The sequence below is a fragment of the Thunnus maccoyii genome, chromosome 6, assembly GCF_910596095.1.
Source record: "Thunnus maccoyii chromosome 6, fThuMac1.1, whole genome shotgun sequence".
NCBI lineage: Eukaryota > Metazoa > Chordata > Actinopteri > Scombriformes > Scombridae > Thunnus > Thunnus maccoyii.
In genome coordinates this window covers 14,712,916-14,724,912 of record NC_056538.1, presented here as the reverse complement: position 1 = coordinate 14,724,912, position 11,997 = coordinate 14,712,916, and the positions used below count along the sequence as shown (strand labels likewise).

The window sequence follows — 11,997 nt, the reverse complement described above, 5'->3', positions numbered from 1 at the left end:
AATAATCCAAAAAAACAAAATTACGTTGTAGGCTACGTGCACGCGAGAAATTAATCAAGTTTGGCTGGTGTGTGCGCGCGCAAAATGCGTAAGAGGAGATGTGTGAGCGCGCTCTTATCTTTGCTTGACCAGAGGCTGCATGATGATGCTGCTTAATGACATTAACCCGCCACGCACACACGCACGCGCGTACGCATGCGTGCATTTGCTGCTATAGCCTACTCACTTAAACTAGAAATAAGTATTTAATAACAAGATCTGTTTAGAGCGCGTATTGCGTGTTTGTTGGTGTGAGTTGCTGGGTGTTTGGGGCGGGGCGGCGCGCGGGGCTCCGGTTGATACAGCTGTTCATCTTCCTCACTTCTGGCTTCGCGACAAAAAGACAAACAAGACAAAACTCAGTTTTCTGTCTGAATGTAAAGACACATTTGAAAAGAATAAAATACAACACGGAGACTACAGTTAATGTTCACGTGTCTTGTTGTAAACAAGATAAATTCTGCTCTAATTCTCAGTTACTCGTGTTTTATATTGTTTTAATAACTAGGCTACTAATCAATTACAATTACACGCTATAAAATTACTAATTTTGTATATATGCAAAATATTGTCCCAAATTTTATGCTTCAAATAACTACATCAGATGTGCACGTTAATGCACCTCGTCTGCAAAGATTTAGTGATTTTAGTGATCCTCTCCTGATAAAAGCTGAAAAGTAATTAAGTGTAAATCAGCTGTTGTATTAACGTCTCGTTGCTTTAGACCCGAGAAGATTCAGCTTTATAAATGCTGTATGGCATAAAAGGGGGGAAGAAGGGGTCAGTATATTCACTGACTGTTGTTAGTTAGTTGTGTAATTTATTGTGTCGTGCACATACAAGTGTCCAGCCCATATGGACTTTAAATTCACCAGAATACTGCTGCAGCGGTGAAACAACTTTGTCTTCTGTCCAAATCTCGACAAATGCCCGAAAAAAGGTTCAGGTTCCCCTCCTAAACACACTCATCACTGCAACACGATATACATAAAAATACAGTAAAGTTTAGTGTGATCACTAAACTATTTTATATGAACCACCCAAGGAAAATTAAAATCCAGTCAGTTTCTGGCCTCCTCATTAACCAGGCAGCTCCCAGGCTCATGCCGTCTGTTGTGAGTCCACGTCCCGTCTGGCGGGTTCAGAGGTGAGTTTACCGAGAAACTTAAACTGTTTCAAAGTTAAACTTTCCAGGCCGTTCCTGCCTCCCAAAAAGAGCAGCCAGGAGCGACCCCAGCTCTCCCGCTTTCAAGCATTTAAACTTTAATCCCTTCAAAGAGGGGACCGGTCTCTTCCAGGCCACTAATCCGCCCTGGTGCTGCGGCGCAGGGGGAGACCTCTTCTCTGCGGAGGCTTTAACTTTGGACTTTTACATTCATGGGGCGATTTGACGGAAACAGTAACGGGGATCTTTTGCATTCATGACGTCTGAGTCAACAGAGGGGGACTCAATGGTCCCCCAGAGGCTCCTGAGGGCCCCTGAGAGAGGGACCCCAACTATAGGGATTATAGGCCCATGGAGGACTGTTACTGGGGGAAATACTTAAACCTCATAGCCGCACTTAAGTTACGATTTGCGCTTCTAATCAGAGCTGAGTTCACATTAACGCATCACTCACTTATCATTTTAGTGTTTCCCCCAATTAAAAAACGTTATTATACTACTTAATATCAAAATGTAGGTTAAAATAGCAGGAAACACAAACAAATTACAACTAAAATGTGACTAATTGAGCAAGTAAGACTAATAGGTAATTAACCACAAACACTACAAGGAAAATATATACTTTAATCACACCGCAGCAGTTATAAAGAATGATAAAGAGGACAATCATTTATCTATCTTGTCATTATATTTTCCTTAATGAATACATTAAGGATCTCTGTTCAAACGTCATTCATCTGATCTGTTTATGGCCCATAATAAATAACTTTAATATCCATACTATCACTGGGCTTTATGAAGGAGGATGTAGCCTAACCTAATAACTACTCATGTTACTACTCGTTTTATTCAGACCCATTGATTGTTCTGTCTACCATTACTCATTTAAAACACGAAAATGCTTTGATCTGCAGAGAAATTCTAATTAAAGTCTAACATTTGGTCCCTCTCTAACTGTAGGGTGTGTGTGTGTGGTGCAGGGTTGATGTTGATGGAAGGACTCTATGATGGATGTTTTGATGGAGAGGCGTATGGATAGAGGCAGGGGGGATAAGGGATGGATAAAGGATGGGACAGCGGCGACACTGGGTGAAAGAAAAGCCACGCGGGAGGCCCAGTCCGGTATCTGTCCCGTGACACGCGGTGGTGGTCTGAACAGCAAGTGAAGCTGTCAGTCAGAGAGAGAGAGAGAGAAAGAGACTGCCAGGTCCATCCATTATGGAAACTTAAAGAAGAACATGTCCCATGTGCCGAAAGCCGGTTCCCTGCTTCAGACTGCAGGCAGCTATTGATTCACAGGTCTGGATGGCGCAGTTAAGTGCGCAAATACATGCGCAGATCAGATTATTATAAAGTTAACTGAAGTCAGTGTCACATGTTTAATCAAGTCAAACTGATTTTACGTTGCATTATGTGTACATATGTGCAACAGCTGCAAGACGTTGAATCAAAAAAGACAGTTTTGGTGATAATTAGCCCTCCAAACCTGCTTGATTCATTCTGTAATTACAGTTAATTAAAGGCCTAATAAACCTTCAGAAACTGTGAAAATAGCTGCAATATATATATATATATATATATATATATATATATATATATATATATATATATATATATATATATATATATATATATATATATATTACAAATACACACATTTCTGCCTTTTTAATCAGCTGTAATAAGTAAAATCAACTGAGGCCATTACAGAAATAAAAAAAATTATAATATAGATTATGCTGGTAATTATTTTGATAATGTACTAACTTTATATTTTGATTATCAACAGTAATCTATTATAAATGAATACAGTCAGGTCAAATGAGCTAATTGAATAAAATTATAGAACTATCATATTGCCCTGTTTGTATGCTGTACATTCTCATTCTCCATGTTTGATTGGGCATTTTGTTGAGCAATAATAAGCTTGTGCAGCCTATAAAGATAAATAAGATATTGATAACAGGAGCGGCTCAGAGGTTTTTGGTCTCGTTGCACAGTCGCGTCACGTTATTAATGAATCCTCTAATGTTGATTTCATTGCCACGTTTTTTTGCTTTTCTGCAGTAGCTGATTTAATTTCTTTCCCCTTTTCTCTCTATGACTGACTGACTCTCACACACACATGGTCTCAGTAGGTTTTCCCTTCGTTGTTATAACATTTTTGGGGCTAAGCATGTGTCCGTAATTTACAGTGATTAGTCCTTAGATGTAATTTTTAATCTCCTATGCAGCACATTCCCTCTGTGGTGATATTTGCACATTTGCTACCAATTCATTCACTCATCTGCTGACTGTGTTAAACCCCACCAGGCCAGCAGCTCTCTACCTGTGTCACCAAAATGTGTCGTGTCATCGCCCACTCTTAAGATCCTCTTCCCTCGGAGGTCGATTTGATTGCGCATAAAATAAAATCAAAAATCACAGATCCTGCCGTTAACATCGGCCTGCGTCTTTGCAGCAGCAGAGCCTAGCGGTGTGCATTTGATTTGCCCGGTGATGGATGGGAGACGGTGCAGGACTGGAGAGGGAGGGAGGGGGTGGGGTGGGGGTGAGCTCAGAGGCCCGGGGGTCCCGTCGGTGCGCCTGTCCCAGCATTTCAATCCCCAATTACCGGAATGTACCGTGACGCACCGGCTCGAGACGACGGCGCGCATCTAACCGGGTTAGAGACGGCAGCACAGAGAGTTACATTCAAGTCCCCACTCAGGTAGCAAGTGTTGATACACATGATCAAAATCAGCTTGGGGCCTGTCTGAGAGAGGCAGTCTACAGGAGGAGAGAATAAAAAATAAACCACTGATTAAAAAAACAGGCCCTCCTTAATTTCTTTTTTAGCAATAGGCCATATTGTACCGTCTATGTGGGTTATAGCTGCAATTTGGGCTAAAGTGCAGCACCTGAGGGGCGTTGAAATGCACATATAAACTAAACAGCGTGATGAAACAGCACAGAGGAAAACATCCCGAAATTATCAGAACATTTAGAGAAAAAGCCTGGAATGTAGTTGCACTTTTATGCTTCATAAGACATAAAATCTCACTATATTGCACCACTTTCTCACGCCAGATATATTTATAAATTGTGCACAAAATGTGCACACAAGTATCCCAAAATCACCACTGCGGCCTAAAAAAGCGCCTGTAGAGAAACCGCCCACTAAAGAGCATTATATGTGCTTAAATAGTCTTATGTGTTGTGTTCAACATCATTTCAGTCAAGAAATCCACGAATCAGATCGGATGAAAAAATGTGACAAAACCGAAGTGCAACAGAGTCACAAGATAATAATTGCTGAGCACACTCAGCAGCATGAGGCTGAACTTTGGCTCAAAATGTGGCCATTAATTTTAACCCATCAGATTTCTCTCATCCTAATTTAAATCCACTCTCACATCAATTCAACATGCATTCATCAGCCAGAATGTGACGCAGGGCAGCTGCGGGTATCCACATGCTGCGTACTGCAGCAGCAGACCAGTATTATCCTAATGGATAGCGGCATGTTACTTAAAAAAGAAGCTTTTTAGGATAAAAACCAGGTCCCGGGAGACCACAGTACACACACACACACACACACTCGCACACTCACACACGCACACCACAGCTGGAGCGGCGAGGGATGGCCGCGCGCATGGAGAGCTTCTCCAAACACGCTAATTAGATCTCGAGCTCTGGCCCCGCGCTCTGAAAGCAGCCCAGCGGCGGGGCGCGCGGAGCTGTGGAAAGTTAATTGAATTAAATTCCCTCTAAACTAATTAGGCTGCAATCTGCCACGCGAGCTGTCCCTGAGCAAGGTTCGAATTAGGCGGAATGGATTTGTTCCTTTTCTTTAAAAGAAAGGCGGACAGACTGGTGTGTGTGTTTTTGTTTTTTCTTCTTCTTCTTCTTTTTTGGTTGGGTCCTTTATTTGTCTTTTATGCTAATTCTCCCAGGGGACTGTCACGTGATGGCCTTGCGGTAACCGGACGACATCAGGTGTGTGTGTGTGTGTGTGTGTGTTTGTGTGCACCCCCGTGCGCCTCTCCATCCCCGAACATCAACAAAGCCGCCACATCAACTCCATGCGTAAAAATTTAACAAACATGTAAACCCAGAAAACAAAATGTTAGTGCGTCTGCTTTAGAGATGCATGAATGAGCAGCATCTTAAACTAAGAGCTGAGTGGACTGAGGTAATGGAGGTGAAATCGATCGCTTTCCTGGGGGAGCACAATGAGGGAGAGAGAGAGGGAGGGATAGAGGGAGGGAGGGAGGGAGGGATAAGAGGAGTGCAGAGGGACACGGATGAAAATCCCCCGTTAAGAGCAGGGACAGATATGATAATGGGAGAGCCGCTAGTAGTCGTTCATCATTCACCACCTTCACCTGGCTGCACCTCTCTGAGCTGCCGCTGCTGCCGCCCGGCCGCTCATAACTGCACTGAAATCAAACACACCTGCGCTCATTTATTCACCTTTTTCTACGCGGAAGAGAACACTATGAATCTGATCTCACACTGAGCTGGTGCCTGTGTCACACATGAACACTGTCACACGCAATAAACGCACATTGGAGGCCTCATACAAGTTAGTTTCTGGGCGTTTTTTAAGTTTTATCTTACCAGGGTTGTGTTCAGGTTTTGGATAACTTAACTGCAAAACCCTGTTCTGCAAAGTTATCCTGATGAGTCTTTTAAACCTGCTACTTGTATCTAGTCCCAGAGGCCACAAAAGCTCCAGGCTTTGCTGCATTTCAAATGGTTTTGGTAATTTAATTAATTGCCAATTTGTTAGAGAATTTGCATCACTTATGTAGAACATCAACTAAGACTGACCCTTCTGTTGTTGCTTTATCTGTTTTGTAGAGGAGCCACGTGTCAAAATGTAGTTTTAAGACATTTATTATTTGAGTTTGTATTGTACTCCTCTTCCTAAAGAAAGTCATTTTTAATCAATTTATCACAAACTAAGTGACACATAAAAAATTGGAGTCAGGCATCATTTCTGATCTTCCATGTGCCCTCTTTTCTTGACCTTTTACCCTCTTGCTCTCTTCTCTCTCATTTGTATCAGCAGCAGCAGAAGGAAGGAGAGAGAGAGAGAAAGAGAAAAGGTGGAGGAGAGAGAAAGTGAGCATGAAGCAGAGGGAGGATGGGAGGGTTGGGAGGAGGGTGGTGAGGGAGGAAAATGTGGAGAGATAGAGGGAGGGGAGGTTAGGACGATGGAGGGCCAGGTTTCTGTTTCTCCATAATCTAATCAGAGAAATGGCAGCAGTCAGAAATAGCCTGACGGACAGACTAAGAGCCTCTTCTCTTTCTCCTCCTCTTATTCTTGTCTTCCTCCTCAGGGAGGGTAAATGGATACACACACGTGCGTGCGCACACACACACACACACACACACACACACACGCCAGCTTGACTTCCTAAAACCATAAAGTGTAGATGTGTTTGAGGGTTATAAGAGATGGGAAAAGCCTCGAGGTATCATAAGCAAAACCTGATCTACTGTCCAGATGCAGTCCCACTTTTACAGACGTCTGCTCGTTTCTTTGTGGCTGAGAAAAGTTTTCCCCCTTATCTGTTTTACAACATGCAGATGATATTTCAAGTATATGACAATTTGTTTTCAGGGTAATGTACAATTAACACAACCGCAGAGGAAGCTCAGATTCATGAGCAACCAGCTGAGACTGCAGGGGATCAGAGGCAGCAACCTGAGAAATATTTCTCTCTTTAGAAAAAAAAAAAAAGGCTTTTTATAGTTGTTACTTCTTACATTTAGCTGCTCACAAGCAAGATAAGCACTCATGTCAAAGAGAAAGTCTTTATGTTTCTAAGTTCTAATAATATCAGGCAACCTTTTGAGGATGTACTCTGTATATAATAAAACATCAGAGCAGCACAGATGGTGCAAAATATGACGCAATCTTTTTCTGAGGTGAATCCAAGTAAACGCCATCATCCCTTATTGATTTCCATTATCAAAACAATACCAGTCATTAATAGAATTAATGAAGCAGGATTTCAAAGAGTTTTTCAAAGGTGGCTGCAACTCGGCTATGTCAGAGCTTGTAGTGTGCACAGAAGTGTAAATGTAAGAAAGTTATTGCAGTACCTGAAATGATTAATCAGTTAACAATTCTGAAAATCAATCACCAAGTTATTTATCAAGGAAAAATGCTAAACAAGCTGTTTCTTGCTTCTCAAAATGTGAGAATTTGGAGCTTTTCTGTTTTATATCTGTATGAATTCATTTAATATGGGTTTTGGACAATTTAGAGACTTTATCTCAGGTTCTGGGAAATTTTTGATAGATATTTTTAGATGTAACTATTAAAGACTACCGCAGTGTGACAGCAGAGACAACAACACAACAAAGACAGTTGTGTTGTTGGGGGGTCCAGGCAGAGCACATTAGAAGAGTGAATGTGTCTTTTTTTTCCTTGCATGCTAATTCCTCCCTGCAGGGAAGACATTCCTGCAGGGTGTGTTTGTGTGTGTGTGTGACATGTTTTCTGCATCTCAGTGGCATTTACCGCTCCGCAGACCCCCACACAGACCAGGATTCCACTGAAATTCCTATGTCATGTTGTTTCACAAGGTGGACAAGCGTTATTGTTGTATGATTCCCACCCAGGCACTGGTCTCTCACACACACACACCCATCCATCCATACATCCATCCATCCATCAGGAGTGTCAGTGCAACACAAACAGAACAAAAAACAGAGGAATTCCCTTTTTTGTTGTGATGACTTTATTTACAGGGTGGAGGTTGGGATACAAGAATGAGAAATGTCGCTGGATTACATTTGGCGCCTTGTCAACATGCTGTTAAAACATTTATGACACAACACATAGAATATTATTCCTTTATGTCTCTAAATTTCTCTTAATGTCAGACAGACACACACTGTACAGAACTGGAGATCGCTGTCGTGACGGACGAGACTCTTTCACATTAGCATGCATCAACAGAAACAATTCACAAGGCAGTTATATTACCCATCATTCAATTGGACTGTTGTACATTTTTGCCTGGGATTTCTCCTCTAAGACATTCTTTATTAAAATGAAATGAATAAGCAGGTTGTGTTTACATATATTTATCAGAGTGACTCTGCTGGTGAGGGGTTTTCTCCACAAGTGCATTAAAGTGAACACAGGCAACAATCTGAGGCAACGTCAAACTATCTTTGGTCAGTAACATGTCCTGTTCCTTCATTCAAAGTGATTTTTATCTGTCCAACTTATGTCATCACCGTTTTAAAAATGTACTATTAGATAACATTTCTCTGACTAATATCCATGATGTTATTTTCTTAATTTGCCATTTCCCATCTCTGACAAATCACTCAACGGCTAAATTGGCCCCTGAACTGCGATTAATCCCTCCAACTTCAGGTATTTCATTGCTCGTTGCCAGATACTGAACATACATGTGCTGAAATTTCTGAACATACATGTGCTGAAATTATTGGTACCCCTTTAGAAGTTGTAAGAATCATTTGATTTGTAGTGATACTTTAAGCAGACTATTGTGTTTTAACTAGTTTCACAGATGAAGGAACCGAACCGAAGGAAAAGTAGAGAGAGGTCTGAAGAGATTAGAAAGAAGGTAACAGCCAAGACCATCATCAAAGAGCTTGATGTTCCTGTGACCACTGTTGCCAATATCATTAAGAAGTTTAAGGCTCATAGAACTGTAGCCAACATCTCTGGACGTGGTCGCAAGAGGAAAACTGGCCCGAGATTGAACAGAAGGATTGCTCGAATGGTCGAGAAAGAACCAAGGAAAACTTCAACACAGATCCGAGCTGATCTTCAAGTTCAAGGTACAACAGTTTCAAGTCGCAGCATCCATCACTGTCTGAATGAAAATGGGCTCCATGGTAGAAGATCCAGGAAGACTCCACTTCTAAGAGGGAGACACCAAAAAAGCCAGACTGGACTTTGCCAAAATGCATGTTGACGAGCCACAGTCCTTCTGGGAGAATGTGCTTTGGACAGATGAAACTAAATTAGAGCTTTTTGGTAAATCACACCAACTCTATGTTTGCAGAAGAAAAAATGAAGCTTTCAAAGAAAAGAACACCATGAAACATGGAGGAGGCTCAGCGATGTTTTGGGGTTGATTTGCTGCCTCAGGCACTGGGTGCCTTGAATCTGTGCAGGGCACGACGACGGCATTTTGGAGTGAAACATACAGTCCAGTGTCAGAAAGCTGCATCTTAGTCGCAGGTCATGAGTCATCCAGCAGGATATTGACCCCAAACACAAATCAAAAGGCACCCAAGAGTGGATGAGAAGAAAACATTGGACGGTTCTGAAGTGGCCTGCTATGAGTCCTGATCTGAATCCCATTGAACAACTGTGGAAAGAGCTGAAACTTGCAGATGGGAGACGGCACCCATCAAACCTGAGAGAACTGGAGCAGTTTGCTCAACAAGAGTAGGCCGAACTACCAGTGGAGACATGTAGAAACCTTATTCAGATTTACAGAAAGTGCTTGACTGCAGTTATTGCCTCCAAAGGATGAGCTAAAAAATATTAAGTTAAGGGTACCAATATTTTTGGCCATTTTCATTTGTTTTAAAATACGTTAAGTTGTAAATCAAAAGCACATTTTAGTTATATTCAATGTGAAATAAAGAATGATGGAGACCATATACTTCTGTCAGTTTTAACTTAATACAGAGAAAATTTCGTTTTTTTTTTTTGAAAAGGTGTAAGGGTACCAATATTTTCAGCCACATCTGTATCTATAAATAAATAAATAAATATATTTTATAAATATCAAATATTTTGGCTGTTTTGAATGTTCTACTCTATAGAGTGAACATCAACTATCACTATATGTATGTATATATATGTAGTCTACTACAAACATAATACAGCAAATCTGTTTTTAAATCTTTATATATATGATCTATATATATATATATCAATCCACTGATGAGACGTTTCATTTTCATGATGATGATGAAGCTGCACAGGCACAATGAAGCCTCTACGCTACACATTTACTTACTTATATCTACTGAGACATTGCTCGTGATATAAACTGATATGAAGGTTTGTTGTAACATAGTTTTTATGTTTACAGCGCGATGTTGGCAGATACTTTACTGCATATTGTGTAAAAATTGGCATGTAAATACTTCATGTGCGTACTGAAACAGAGAGGCAGTGATGTGTTTATCAGAGGTACTTTTATTGGTAACATCCATCAAGAACCATCCATCCTCCTGACACTATATGATGATGATGATGATGATGATGACGATGATAGTGTGTGTGTGGAAAGTGTACATGTGTGCACACAGCTTAGTGTATCCTGTGTGTGTCTCTGTGGTGTGTTAGTGTTCGGGGCTGAGTGGTGGACGGATGTCCAGTGTTCTTGATGAGCTGTCCTCTCCTACCACTTCAAGGCGCAGACTGGGCGTGCTCCGCTCCTCCTGGTCCTCTGATTGGACAGAAAGACGCAGGGTGCAGCCTTTGGGCAGCAGCTCCTGCTCGTACGCTGCAGCTAACTGGTTGACAACCCGCCGCTCAACCTGAGAGATCCGTGATGAGGTTAGTGAGGACGCACAGTTTAGTCAAACAGTGTTTTTGTTTCATGTTTGTGTAGGAAAATTACACTTAAACCAGTTTACTGGGATCCATAGTTTCAGATTATCTCCTCTACTTTTCCTGATTTGCATTTTGAATCCTTTGCTACTTTTGTTCATTCCTATTTCAGTTATGAATAAAGTTTTTTTCTATATTTGCTCTCCTGGAGCCTCGCTACATTGTTCATTGCTGATTGGAAACTCTTCCTTAATTAAATACACATCACAGATCAAATATTTGCCACAGACTCAGGGAACATATTTTACAACTGACACATGGAAATCAAAACTCTGCCAGACTTTTGATTTTCTGCATCATTAAATGTAACACTTTCTGATTTTTCTTTACTTTTTCATAGTTTCAGTCCTATCAGTTATTAAAACACTAGTTTGTTTGTTTGTTTTTCTGTGTAAAGCATGTTTTTTCATACTACATACAGGATGTGGTTTGCAGCAATGATTTGTTTCTGTTTGGAACATGAATGTCAATCACTCACCAGAAGTTATTTATATGTTGTATTATTGTGTGTCATGTGATCCCATGTGGGATGGATTCATTTACACATTCATTCAGTACAAATCCACAGTCTAACTGTATTATTCAAACCACTCAGTCGGAAGTGAAAATGAAGATAAACAATATATTTAATATCAGTTTTAAGGGTTTCGGCTGCTTCTTGGAGTTCAGTCAGTGTCCCAACATCCCAGTAATAAAACTGGAGAGTAAAACGTTATCTCAACTTTAGAAATTAGAATTTAGAATTTATTTTCCAGTCTGCATATACAAATTCATTTTTTATATATTCATGAACACATGAAAAAAGAGACAGATACTTAAATAAAGCAGCTCAATAACCCAACTTAAAGTTTAGGTGATAAGAATGATGGTTGGAACAACGAGACAAGACCGAGATATTTTACAAAAACGATTTTCCTTTAAGATTATTAAACACCTTTTGAGGCGTTGAGAATGAAAATATAATTTCAAGCCGTGTCTGCGTGTTACAGTATCTGTGTACCTCGTGTTTGATGGAGCGCGCTCCGTAATGCATGTTGTAACCGCCCGCCAACAGGTCCAGGACTGGGCGATCCCACTGAAGAGTGATGTCATGGCGCTGCTTGGCCTAACGACGGGGACGGTGGAAAGAAAGAGAGAGAAAGAAGAGGTTAACTGGGCGTGCTGCAGTAGAGTATCACAAAAT

General features: G+C 40.9%; 1 protein-coding gene across 1 annotated transcript in view; it reads right to left on the bottom strand.

Moving 5' to 3' along the window:
• Positions 1-10,377: 10,377 nt before the first annotated feature.
• Positions 10,378-11,997, bottom strand: part of clpb (caseinolytic mitochondrial matrix peptidase chaperone subunit B) — a 34,942-nt gene continuing 33,322 nt past the window's right edge. The window contains exons 15-16 of the mRNA XM_042414267.1: positions 11,815-11,919; positions 10,378-10,741 (exon numbers count right to left, since the gene is read on the bottom strand). Coding sequence (XP_042270201.1) covers positions 10,544-10,741; positions 11,815-11,919 — 303 coding nt within the window. The 3' untranslated portion in view covers positions 10,378-10,543. The remainder of the gene's footprint in view (positions 10,742-11,814; positions 11,920-11,997) is intronic.